The sequence below is a fragment of the Salvelinus sp. IW2-2015 genome, linkage group LG13, assembly GCF_002910315.2.
Source record: "Salvelinus sp. IW2-2015 linkage group LG13, ASM291031v2, whole genome shotgun sequence".
Taxonomy (NCBI): domain Eukaryota; kingdom Metazoa; phylum Chordata; class Actinopteri; order Salmoniformes; family Salmonidae; genus Salvelinus; species Salvelinus sp. IW2-2015.
Genome location: NC_036853.1, coordinates 37770784 through 37784579, shown reverse-complemented (window position 1 = coordinate 37784579; position 13796 = coordinate 37770784). Strand labels below are relative to the sequence as shown.

Here is a 13796-nt window from a genome sequence, read left to right as displayed (position 1 = left end):
AACTTGATTGGAGTCCACTGGTGGTGAATCCAATTGATTGGACATGATTTGGAAAGGCCCCACAGTTGACAGTGCATGTCAGAGCAAAAACCAAGCCATGAGGTCGAAGGAATTGTCAGTAGAGCTCAGAGACAGGATTGTGTCGAGGCACAAATCTGGGGAAGGTTACCAAAACATTTCTGCAGCATTGAAGATCCCCAGGAACACAGTGGCCTCCATCATTCTTAAATGGAAGAAGTTTGGAAGCATTAAGACTCTTCCTAGAGCAGGCCGCCCGGCAAAACTGAGCAATCGGGGGAGAAGGCCCTTGGTCAGGGAGGTGACCAAGAACCCGATGGTCACTGACAGAGCTATAGAGTTCCTCCGTGGAATGTCTAACCCCCCCCTCCACATTTTACCTTCTACCACTCATCGCTCCATCACTCAGCTCTCTCCTTTAAAGGCGTCAATGCAACTATCCAACATAGTTTAACCTTTTTTTTTATTTTGTCGTTTAAAAATCACAKCGCCCACCCATTTAAAAAAATATATATATATTTTCTCTGCAGAAATCCACCAATCAGACCTTTATGGTAGTGACCAGACGGAAGCCACTCCTCAGTAAAAGGCACATGACAACCCACTTGGGAGTTTGCCAAAAGGCACCTAAAGACTCTCAGACCATGAGAAACAAGATTGTCTGGTCTGATGAAACCAAGATTGAACTATTTGGTCTGAATGCTAAACACCACGTCTGGAAGAAACCTTGCACCATCCCTACAGTGAAGCATGGTGGTGGCAGCATCATGCTGTGGGGATGTTTTTCAACAGCAGGGACTGGGAGACTTGTCAGGATGGAGGCAAAGATGAATGGAGCAAAGTAAAGAGAGATCCTTGATAAAAACCTGCTCCAGAGTGCTCAGAACCTCAGACTGGGGTGAAGGTTCACCTTCCAACAGGACAATGACCCTAAGCACACAGTCAAGACAACACATGAGTGGCTTCGGGACAAGTCTCTGAATATCCTTGAGTGGCACAGCCAGAGCCCGGACTTGAACCCGATCAAACATAAATACATTTTAGAATAAGGGGTCTGAATACTTTCTGAAGGCACTGTATGTATAGACACACCTACTCAATCAAGGGTTTTTCTTTATTTTTACATTGTAGAATGATAGCGAAGACATCCAAACTATGAAATAACACATATGGAATCATATAGTAACCAAAAAAGTGTTAAACAAATACAAATATATTTTATATTTGAGATTCTTCAATGTAGCCACCGTTTGACGGTCTGAAGAGTCCAGATGTGAGATTTTTGGTTCCAACCGCTGTATCTTCGTGAGACGCAGAGTAGGTGAACGGATAATCTATGGATGTTTGGTTCCCACCTTGAAGCATGGAGGAGGAGGTGTGATGGTGCTTTGCTGGTGACACTGACAGTGATTTATTTTGAGTTTAAGGCACACTTAACCAGCAWGGCTACCACAGCATTCTACAGTGATACGCCATCCCATCTGGTTTGCACTTAGTGGGACTAATATTTGTTTTTCAGCAGGACAATGAKCCAACACACCTCCAGGCTGTGTAAGGGCTATTTGACCAAGAAGGAGAGTAATGGAGTGCTGCATCATGACCTGGCCTCCACAATCACCCGACCTCAACCCAATTGAGATGGTTTGGGACGAGTTAGACTGCAGAATGAAGGAAAAACAGCTAGTGKTCAGCATATGTGGGAACTCCTTCAAGACTGTTGGAAAAGCATCCCAGGTGAAGTTGGTTGAGAGAATGCCAAAAGCTGTTATCAAMGCAAAGGGTGGCTACTTTGAAGAATCTAACATTTAAAATATATTTTGATTTGTTTAAACCTTTTTTGGTTACTACATGATTCCATATATGTTATTTCATAGTTTTGATGTCTTCACTATTATTCTACAGTACAATGTAGAAAATAGTAAAAATAAAGAAAAACCCTTGAATGAGTAGGTGTGTCCAAACTTTTGACTGGTACTGTACAACAACTTATACTTCTGATCAATGAATAATTATGGAAAGCACTGTGTAGATACAAAAGTAACGTAACAATTTATACAAACAACATCATTTGACATTGTTGTGTGTTCTTATGTTACCAAAAAGTAATGCAGAACATCTCTAGCCATCTCTTCATATCCTCATCTACTGCAGAGCTGTCTTTTGGATCTCCCGTTTTACTACAACATTCAAGTACAGTATTTTTAAGACCTATCCAAACTAAAGGTATTTGCAATGGAGGCTAAGGCAGAATGATAGGTTGCAAGCCGTTCAGAAGAAACAGTAGACATCCCAAGTGGAGTATTCTTTGATAAGAACAGGACAGGAGGGATCTCAGCCATGACATTTGTCTCCTATATCAGTCTCTCCGCCATGTTGGGTGATGGGTTTGGAACTGGGTCCAGACCAGTGAGTGTGTTTCCTATATGAGTCTCCCAATGGAACAATGTCAGAACAGTTGAGTGGTGGGTTTGGAACTGGCCCCAGTCTTCTATATGGGTCTCTCCATGAGTGTCGGATGGGCTATGTCCACATCTCTACGCGAGATCCCTCTTTCTCCTGTCGGCTGGGGCTGTAGGTGCCGTGGGTGGCCCTCTGGTTTAGCGCCACCACCAGGCCCACGGAGGTACTGACCAGGGCCAGCAGCAGCAGCACAACAGACACTAGACTGACTGACAGCAACAGGTCAGAGGTTAGACCCTCAGAGGTCAACTGGAGAGGGAGACGGATTGAGGAGGGGGGAGGAGGGGAGACAGGGGTAAGTACAAGTACACAACAAATGGGGAAGCAGGAAAAACATGAACATCAATTAAAAGGTGCAAAAGTGCATTAACAGCATGATAAATACTGGTCAGACCAGGGAAGGAACACAGACACACGCACACTCWCTCCCGGCTACGTTACACAAGGCGCTCCAGTTCCAAGTGCTGTACCAGCGTCATGAGGGATCTGTCCCCGAGCACGTAGGCAGTAGAGCTGGTACCAGGGARCGACCCAGGCTGGGTAGGAGACTGGAGGGGTGAACCCTGCCTCCATCTGCTGCTGCTCACAGATTTTGGCTGCGACCCCAACGCCAGCACCAGCAACAGGACTATCATCATGCCAACCCCACACGGCACAAGCATCGCCGCCATGCGCAAGACACCTGYGGTACACTCCGTCAGAGGAGAATCACACACCCAGAAACGCACACGCTGTGTAAACGCAATCTAAATCCAAACCACAGACAACCATCAAACAAAGCAAAATTATAGCATTTTCCTAATGACCGAATATGTAAGTGAAATAATCACTGTTTTTGATACTGATTCACACTAATTTGTGTGTTGTATATCTGATGATTTTGACAAAATGTGCCATCATACTGAGCCACCGTCAAAATGCKCTTACAAATGTCATATTGCCTGGTATCATATTGGAGCCCTGCTGAGGAGCTGCTGGGAGATATGACCAGTTAAACGAAGTCAACAGTTACTTCACTTCACACAGATAAAGAGTTAGCAACATGCCCCTGTGGTGCTACTGTAAAACATTCCTTAAAACAATAACACCACCACAAAATTCTGGAACAATACTACTCTGTCTTGTTTAAAAAATAATATGTTGTCTGTTTACCTGTCAGATGAGAAGGGTTTACTCTCAGAGTGAATGTAACACAGAGTACCCAGACCCAGAGAACTCCACAGCCAAGGGTCTTCATCAGTCAGAGGCAGACAGGTTCAGTACTCTACTCTCTAACCAGTCTGCATTCTAAGCAGTTTCTATGGCAGAGCAAGCCCACACACACAGTCTCTCCCTGCTACACAGTARGCATCTCAGCAGCTAGGAGTCTGACAGGTAGATGTGTCCTGTACTGTGTGCCTATATATACAGTATACGTGTGTGTGTGTGTGACTGTCTCTAGATGAACGAGCATGTCTGCCAGTTAAGCTGCCCTCGTGCATTTCTGTGAAACAGTCCCAACCTGCAGGTACGCCACCAGATCAATGCTGAGTTGCACTTCAGATGGAAACACAGGCTGCTTTTAGCTGGCCAAGCACCATCTCTCTCAAACAGCCGTGCCACACAGCTCACCGGCAAACCCATGGAGTACTTACACCCATGGGTCTATGCCCGCCCGTACATATGTACATAAACAGACACACACACACACACACACACACAGACAGACAGACACACACACACCTCTGCCCGGGACTTGACAAGTCTATGACCAGTGGAATAACTGTTGACAAGTGGTTAGAGCACTCTGAAACTGTGACAAGAGAGGTAAAGTCATGGCAGGGTGTTGAAGTGACATTTATGAGGCCAGTTTTGTGAGTAGTGGCAGCTTCAAGGGTTGACTTTCCAATGTCACCAGTCCTAGAGCAGTGACAGCTACAGGACACTTCCCGCTGGGCACAGGCATCAGTTGAACAACATTTTTTGAAATTGACATTTGATTCATTGTCAACTAACTTGAATTCAACTTGAAATCAACAACAAATGTCACCATGCCATTGGATTTCGTGTTTGAAGCGGTGTGAAAAAAATTCCCTTATGTTGATGACTTTTTGCAATCCAATCCGTTTTCCACGCCGATTTAATGTCATCGCGTAGGATTTTTGTTGTTGTTGTTGAAACGACGTGGAAACTACGTTGATTCAAACAGTTTTTGCCAAGTGGGATGTTTTGGAGCCGTTTCTGATGGCAAGCTTTAGCCATCCGACTTTCTCCAAAACCTACTGCTTTATTTTCTCAGATCATTGAGACGGAGAAACAATTAGGACTGGAAGAAAATAGCCAAGAGTGGTCATGTTGGATAAATTAAGACAGGTAGTGAAAGGAGGATAAACAACAGACGAGGATGAAAAAACAGGAAATGTTTATTTGAAGACAGAAAGTGGTTTAAACAAGTAAGACATGACAGAACACCTCAGAACGGACACAGACCCGTCGAGAGCCAGATACACTACATTCCAAAAGTATGTGGACGCCTGCTCGTCGAACATCTCATTCCAAAATCATGGGCATTCATATGGATTTGGTCCCCCCTTTGCTGCTATAACAGACTCCACTCTTCTGGGAAGGATTTCCACTAGATGTTGGAACATTGCTGCGGGTACTTGCTTCCATTCAGCCACAAGTGCATTAGTGAGGTCGGGCACTGATGTTGGGCGATTAGGCCTGGCTCGAAGTCGGTGTTCAATGGGGTTGAGGCCAGGGCTCTATGCAGGCCAGTCAAGTTCTTCCACACCGATCTCGACAAAGCATTTCTGTATGGACCTCACTTTGTGCACAGAGGCATTGTCATGCTGAAACAGGAAAGGGCCTTCCCCAAACTGTTGCCACAAAGTTGGATGCACAGAATCGTCTAGAATGCCATTGTATGCTGTGGTGTTAGATTTCCCTTCACTGGAACGAAGGGGCCTAGCCTGAACCATGAAAACATTATTACTCTCCACTAAACTTTACAGTTGGCACTATGCATTGAGGCAGGTAGCGTTCTCCTGGCATCCGACAAACCCAGATTAGTCCGTCAGARTACCAGTTGGTGAAGCGTGATTCATCACTCCAGAGAACGTTTCCACTGCTCCAGAGTCCAATGGCGGTGAGCTTTACACCACTGGCTCCTCGGCCATGGAAATCAATTTCATGAAGTTCCTGACGAACAGTTCTTGTGCTGATGTTGCTTCCAGAGGTAGTTTGGACCTTCCACTTCATGATAACATCACTTACAGTTGACCGGGGCAGCTCTAGCAGGGCAGAAATTTTACTAACTGACCTGTTGGAAAGGTAGCATCCTATGACGGTGCCACATTGAAAGTCACTGAGCTCTTCAGGAAGGTCAATGTTTGTCTATGGAGATTGCATGGCTGTGTGCTCGATTTGATACACCTGTCAGCAACGGGTGTGGCTGAAATAGCCAAATCCACTAATATGAAGGGGTGTCCACATACTTTTGTATATATAGTATATAGTAGACAGACAGACAGACAGACAGACAGACAGACAGACAGACAGACAGACAGACAGACAGACAGACAGACAGACAGACAGACAGACAGACAGATATATATATATATATAGACATACAGACAGAGAGATGGACATAGAGACAGACAGATTTGTTGGTATATACAACAACAGAGAACGTGTGACAGAATTTCAGGATTAGTTTAAAATTGATAAACGGTAAGTGTGATTCGCTGCCTTCAAGGGCCTAGGGGAATCCATCTAGCTACACCACTTAGAGTATCAGTATGTACAGTACCATTATCCTCAAGGAATACACAACACCAAATGGACATGAGCCTGACCATATATTGTGAGACATTTTGCTTTCAGAGACAAGATTCATCCAAGAATATATATATATTTTTTTTCTCCAAAAGTGAAAAAGTTTTTCCAATAGCAAAACATTCCTTTCGGAAATGGTGGTTCTACACTGACGATTCTGTGTAATTGCAAAACCAGTGTCTTGTTTTCTGTTTGGTCCATGGAAAATAGCCATTATTATAGTTTCTGTGTAGCTTAGTCTAATGTACAATGTAATGCTACCTGATCTGTGTTAGTTTAGCAACATCGCCCAAAGGATATTCATATTGTCATATCCAACAGAGAGGATATTCCAAAATGACACGACTTTTTATAAAAATTTGCTGCCCATAAAAAACGTGTTGTTTTAAGGCACAAAAAACAGCTCTGTGCTCTTGTCAGAAAAGGAAGATAATACATTTAAACTTGGCTCACCTGAACAATAGAAAAACAATTAAACCTATAGCTAAGTTGTATTTTTACACTCAGAGACATTAAGTCTTGTCCAGGGCTCCAATTTCTCATGGGCCCAGTTCAGGAACAACCCCTATTGTTTCTTAATTCAAGTACTTAGTGATTCTTTAAACCCGAAACACCGGGTTTAAAGAATCCTCTCTGCTAACCCCAGTGGTAATGTAATACACAGACACAGATATAACGGCACTCACACTATTTAGAACATAGCTGTTTTTCATTGAACAGGCATTTAACACCTTAAACACCCATCACCATAAATCTCAAGTTTATACACCACTCGAACGCACATGCACAAACACATGCACACACACACACACACGCACTCGCTCTCTCTCAGTCGTCTTGCCCTCCCCAGTCGATCACGGGATCGTCATCGAGGTTCAGGATGAGGTAAGAGATCAGCTGGAAGAGGTTCTGCCAGAACAGAACGGCCATGTAAAAGTAAATGTCGCTCACGTCGACCTGGCAATTGTCCCCGGCGAAACTCATGTCACACACACAGTGGTACTTGTTAATGCGGTTTCGGCAGTAGCCCCCGTTCAGGCAGGGGTTGGACTTGCACTCATCCACCTCCTGCTCACAGCTACACACAGGATGAGGGTCAGATATAGAGACAGAGGCAAAACAAGAGACAACACACAACATCAAGATGGTCTGTGTCTAATGAATGTTTTACAAAGTTCACCTATTTTCTGGGTATATTTTTAGATTATCTCTCCCCTCCAATCTACCACCTTCCTTCTTTTTCCCCTCTGTATCCTTCTCTTTTCTCTATTTATTTATTTATCTTACCGGTGTCCAGTGAAGCCGGGCAGACAGTCACAAGACAGGTCCCTCTCAGTGCAGTTCCCTGCGTTGAAGCAGATGTAGTTCCTGGTCTCATCTCCACAGACAGACACTGGCAGCTTGGGCCTATTGAGGAGAGAGAACCACATACAGACCACACAATCAGACAGGCACACTCCTCTAGAGGGTGTGTGTGCATAAGAGAGATTTAGATGGGAGGGGGCAGAACATTGTCTTGCTTCCGGAAGCGTGGTTGAGCGAGTGGTGGTGCGTAGAAGAAACACCACCTGACGTTAAACAATGGGGGGCAGGGGTTATTGGGTAAAGGGTGTTATTGTCTACTAATATGTGTGTGTGAACTAGGGGGAGTGGGATGTGCCGTCTGTCTCCCCACTGGGAGACTACAGGATTTAGCGGGCGATCAGGATAAAGACATTTAGACCCCTGACTGCTCCTCAAGAACAGGACATTAAACCACTACTATAGGACTTTAAAACATCACAGACTCTGTCCTGCTCTGATGGACTTACAATGTCCGGATATGTAGGGGGAAAACACTGGTGCTGGTTGTTATGTCATTTCTTGAAATAGGTGGGAGGAGTATCAAATAATAAAACTTACAATTTTCTGCTGTCTATGTACCATGGAATTTCCTCAATGCGATCACTGGAGAGAGAGAGAGAGGAGGAACAATACATAAACTCGGCAAAAAAAGAAACGTCCCTTTTTCAGGACCCTGTCTTTCAAAGATAATTTGTAAAAATCCAAATAACTTCACAGATCTTCATTGTAAAGGGTTTAAACACTGTTTCCCATGGTTGTTCAATGAACCATAAACAATTAATGAACATGCACCTGTGGAACGGTCGAGAAGACACTAACAGCTTACAGACTGCAGGCAATTAAGGTCACAGTTATGAAAACTTAGGACACTAAAGAGGCCTTTCTACTGACTCTGAAAACACCAAAATAAAGACCCCCAGGGTCCCTGCTCATCTGCGTGAGCGTGCCTTAGGCATGCTGCAAGGAGGCATGGGGACTGCAGATGTGGCCAGGACAATAAATTGCAATGTCCGTACTGTGAGACGCCTAAGACAGCGCTACAGGGAGACAGGACGGACAGCTGATCGTCCTCACAGTGGCAGACCASATGTAACAAAACCTGCACAGGATCGGTACATCCGAACATCACACCTGTGGGACAGGTACAGGATGGCAACAACAACTGCCCGAGTTACACCAGGAATGCACAATCCCTCCATCAGTGCTCAGACTGTCCGCAATAGGCTGAGAGAGGCTGCACTGAGGGCTTGTAGGCCTATTGTAAGGCATGTCCTCACCAGACATCACTGGCAACAATGTCGCCTATGGGGACAAATCCACCGTCGCTGGACCAGACAGGACTGGCAAAAAGTGCTCTTCACTGACGAGTTGCGGTTTTGTGATGGTCGGATTTGCGTTTATCATTGAAGGAATGAGCGTTATACTGAGGCCTGTACTCTGGAGCGGGATCGATTTGGAAGTGGAGGGTCCGTCATGGTCTGGGGCGGTGTGTCACAGCATCATCGGACTGAGCTTGTTGTCATTGCAGGCCATCTCAACGCTGTGCGTTACAGGGAAGACATCCTCCTCCCTCATGTGGTACCCTTCCTGCAGGCTCATCCTGACATGACCCTCCAGCATGACAATGCCACCAGCCATACTGCTCGTTCGGTGCGTGAATTCCTGCAAGACAGGAATGTCAGTGTTCTGCCATGGCCAGCGAAGAGGCCGGATCTCAATCCCATTGAGCACGTCTGGGACCTGTTGGATCGGAGGGTGAGGGCTAGGGCAATTCCCCCCAGAAATGTCCAGGAACTTGCAGGTGCCTTGGTGGAAGAGTGGGGTAACATCRCACAGCAAGAACTGGCAAATCTGGTGCAGTCCATGAGGAGGAGATGCACTGCAGTACTTAATGCAGCTGGTGGCCACACCAGATACTGACTGTTACTTTTGATATTGACCCCCCCTTTGTTCAGGGACACATTATTCKATTTCTGTGGAACTTCAGTTTATGTCTCAGTTGTTGTATCTTGTTATGTTCATACAAATATTTACACATGTTAAGTTTGCTGAAAATAAACGCAGTTGACAGTGAGAGGACGTTTCTTTTTTTTGCTGAGTTTAGAATAAAAAGATTGATTTAGGATGAAAACTTTCCAGTAAAGATAGACATCTTGTCTGAAACTCTAGCTTACAGAGGGAAGTTGTTTCAAAAACGTCCTTGTGAAGGAGCGATGTGAGAGAATGTGTGTGAGCGAGAGAGAGAAAGAGAGAGTGTTGGTAGTGCAGAGAGAGTGTGTGTGTTTACAAGATAAATGGATGAAGGCATTCCCTCGATGATGCTCCGAGGCAAACGGGAGATGAGAGGCAGTAGCACTGAACCACCAGGGAGATAAATACACCACACACAGTACACGACGGTGACATACTACAGCAATGTTACTACACAGACTACAGCGACACACTAGAGCCATATATGACGTTAAGTAGAACAGAAATGCTACAACTAAAACACACGGTTCATGCATGGTTTAAGTGCTTTACAGAGATCTGAACATTTACATGGTTTCCTTTTTCTTACTGTGTTATAAAGCTAAAAGGGAGTCCCACTGGTGTGCTATTGCTTTGAGATCCTTGGATTATACTTTTATCTCATTGACATATTCAAAATGCAGAATCCATGTTTTCAAAACATAAAATATTGTTTTAAGATGCTATTCTTTCAACTGTTGGTTATTAAAGCCTATTTGTGGACTTAATACTTCATATTTAGCAAATTGTGTTTAATCTCAAAGGGACTGCAARTTTGGAACACAAACTTTACAGATAAAAGGAAGGTGACTGTTTAGTTGTGTGTTCATTCCTTTGTATAAAAATAAATATTCCATTCCATTCCTAACCCCACCCATGTGACTCACTTGCAGTAAGGTCCGGTGTAGTTCTCAGCACACAGACAGGCGTACTTGTCCACTCCATGTAGACATGTGCCTCCATGAGCGCATAGATGGTTCTCACACACATCCACCTCCTCCTCACAGTCCACCCCGGTGTAGCCAAACTCACAGGCACARTCATATGCCAGCCGCTGAATGCTGCAGTTGCCATGGATACAGGGATTGGAGGCGCAGGTGTCTGTGTTGCGCTCACAGCGGCGTCCGGTCCAGCCCTCCTCACAGCTACAGTTGAACAGGTTCCAGAGGTCCTGACAGCTACCTCCATTCATGCAAGGGCTGGGCTGGCACACCGGGCCTCCACTGCACCCGCTACGGGGTGGCGTGGGGGATGTCCGAAGGAACTGCTCCTCCTGAATCCGGGGCAGGTTGACCTCTAAGGGGCTGTAGTAAGGCAGGGCGATGCCCCCCACCTCCACAGTACCCAGGCACCCCTCRAGGCTCCAGCCAGCCTTGGGCCCAAGCCCCCCCAGCTGGATGTCCACCCCCTCCCTGAGGAAGTCCAGGTTGCCCCCTTTGCTGCTGGAGTTCCCAGCTTCATCCACTTCCTCATCCAGCACTAGGGTCCAGCGGGATGCCTCTGCCCATGGMGTGACCATGAAGAGGTGGACGCTGTGCCAATCCCCGTCGCTGACCCCCATGCGGCTGCTCAGGGACACCGTGGACGAGCCCTCCCCGCTCTGTAGCTCCAAGAAGAGAAGGCCATGCTGCACAGACACCGTCACAAACTCCGGCCCACGCTCAGCATGCAGGATGGCGACGTGGCGTTTACGGGTGCGCAGGCTGACGGTGATGCTGGCCAGGCTACGTTGGATACGGCCGTTACCGCGGTAAGACAGTACACTGCTGTCGTCAAGGAAGGTAGCACTGGAAAAGCCTGGGAAGGAAAATAAGGGATAGGTATGTAAATATGTGGTCATTTAATAAAGGCTTTAACCCTCAGCATCAGTCCAAAATGTGATGGAATATGGACCATAGAATAAAAGTAGTAATAAAGCAATAAAAAAATATACATTAACAAATAAATAGAAAATCAACCACAAAAAGGCTGAATGATGAACAAATGTGTGATGGGCAGACAATGACACTGTCTCCTCTGCTTTTTCTGAGTGACAGTGTTGTTTCTGTCTTCATTCCAGGACTGCTAATCATAGGGGTGACAGGGCAGACAGACGGCCACGTAAATCATCACTAATACAACCACAGGCTAATCTGTCCTAATCCCAGTCCTACCTCACAGACCGACMGGCAGATTTAGGGAAGAATGACTCACACTCGTATCCCTGGTTGAGGGTGCGGCACTCCGCCTTTGCGGGGCAGGGGGCTAGCTCACACCACTTGACCTTCTCACAGTGCCGCCCTGCAGTGTTGTGGGGGCAGGTGCACGTGAAGTCGTCCCACATGGGGTAGCACATCCCCCCGTTCTGACAAGGGTTCCTCTGGAGAGGGAGAGAAAAAAAATACAGTTTATTAATATTATTATTATTATTATTACTACTACTAAAGGATATAGGGACATTCAGGTTATCTTTTATAATTCCTAAATTCATTAGGCTCTAATCTATGGATTTCACATGACTGGGCAGGGGCGCAGCCATCGGTGAGCCTCGGAGGGCTTAGGCCAACCCACTTGGGAGCCAGGCCCACCCACTGGAGAGTCAGGCCCAGCCAATCAGAATGAGTTTTTCCACACAAAAGGCCTTTATTACAGACTGAAATACTCCTCAGTTTCATCAGCTGTCTGGGTGGCTGGTCTCAGACGATCCCGCAGGTGAGGAAGCCAGATGTGGCGGTCCTGGGCTGGTGTGGATACATGTGGTCTGCGGTTGTGAGGCCGGTTAGATGTAATGCCAAATTCTCTAAAATGACATTGGAGGCAGTTTATGGTAGAGAAATAAAAATMTCATTATCTGGCAACAGCTCTGGTAAACATTTCTGCAGTCAGCATGCCAATTACACGCTCCCTCAAAACTTCTGTGGCGTTGTGTTGTGTGACAAAATCGCAAATTCAACAATGAGTGGTTTGGAAGGAATCAGTGACTAACTGTAAAGGTTGCAAAGCAATCATTAGCCTGCTATTCAGTGGAGTGGGTGTGTGGCCTAAGTCTGGGTTTAAGGGTTTCTTTTCCAAGCTTAAAAGGATAAGAATTCAACACGATGGGCCAGAAAAGGTTGAATACATTGGCCGTGCTGTCAATCCAGCATGACTTCTGCCGTGTTCAAAACAACTGGAAACTTGGAACTGGGAAATCTCAGACTTCAGTGACTTCAAACAACTGGAACTGAGTTCCGACTAGGAAAATACATTTTGAACGGTCATCCAACTCGGAATTCCAACTCCGCCATCTTTCTAGAGCTCCGGCCTGAAGATCACTGACATCATGATTCAATCTTGTTTTTTTCCGAGTTCCCAATTGTCATGAAAGCACCATAAATCCAGAGAATGCCAGACCCCCGATTGCTCAGTTTGGCCGGGCTGCCAGCTCTAAGAGTCTTGGTGGTTCCAAATGTCTTCCATTTAAGAATGATGGAGGCCACTGTGTTCTTGGAGACCTTCAATGCTGCTTACATTTTTTGGTWCCCTTCCCCAGATCTGTGCCTCGACACAATCACATCTCAGAGCGCATCTCTGACATGCACTGTCAACTGTGGGACCTTATATAGATAGGTGTGTGCCTTTCCAAATCATGTCCAATCAATTGAATTTACCATAGGTGGACTTCAATCAAGTTGTAGAAAGATCTCAAGGATGATCAATGGAAACCGGATGCACCTGAGCTCAATTTCTAGTCTTTGGCAAAGGGTCTGAATACTTATGTAAATAAGGAATTTATGCTTTATTTTTATTTTTTTTTGCTTTGCTTTGTCATTATAGGATATTGTGTGTAGATTGATGAGGAAAACATTTATTTAACCAATTTTAGAATAAGGCTGTGACGTAACAAAATGTTGGGTCTGGCGTAACCCATTTATACTGCCAGGCAGGGTCAAATCTACATTTGCCTGGCATTTTAGTTATCGATGTGATGTTTGGCGGTGCCTAATCAGTCAGTTTTGTACCTGCCTGGCTGAGTGGCAGTGTGAGTGGAATGAGCGAGCTCGCCTGGCAACCAGAGCCGAAACACGTGAGGAAATAAAACTTGGTAGTCTGCCTGGAAATTAATTCACAAGACCAATACATTTTTCTAATATTTTTCATATTAACGTATTTGATCATTTTCTCTTCTC

At 45.5% G+C, this 13796-nt stretch overlaps 1 protein-coding gene across 1 annotated transcript in view; it reads right to left on the bottom strand.

Annotated features, from left to right (window-relative positions):
- Positions 1-2506: 2506 nt before the first annotated feature.
- Positions 2507-13796, bottom strand: part of LOC111971240 (protein crumbs homolog 1-like) — a 48091-nt gene continuing 36801 nt past the window's right edge. The window contains 7 exon segments of the mRNA XM_023998019.2: positions 2507-2544; positions 2547-2727; positions 7246-7372; positions 7582-7701; positions 8197-8241; positions 10536-11445; positions 11842-12007. Coding sequence (XP_023853787.2) covers positions 2507-2544; positions 2547-2727; positions 7246-7372; positions 7582-7701; positions 8197-8241; positions 10536-11445; positions 11842-12007 — 1587 coding nt within the window.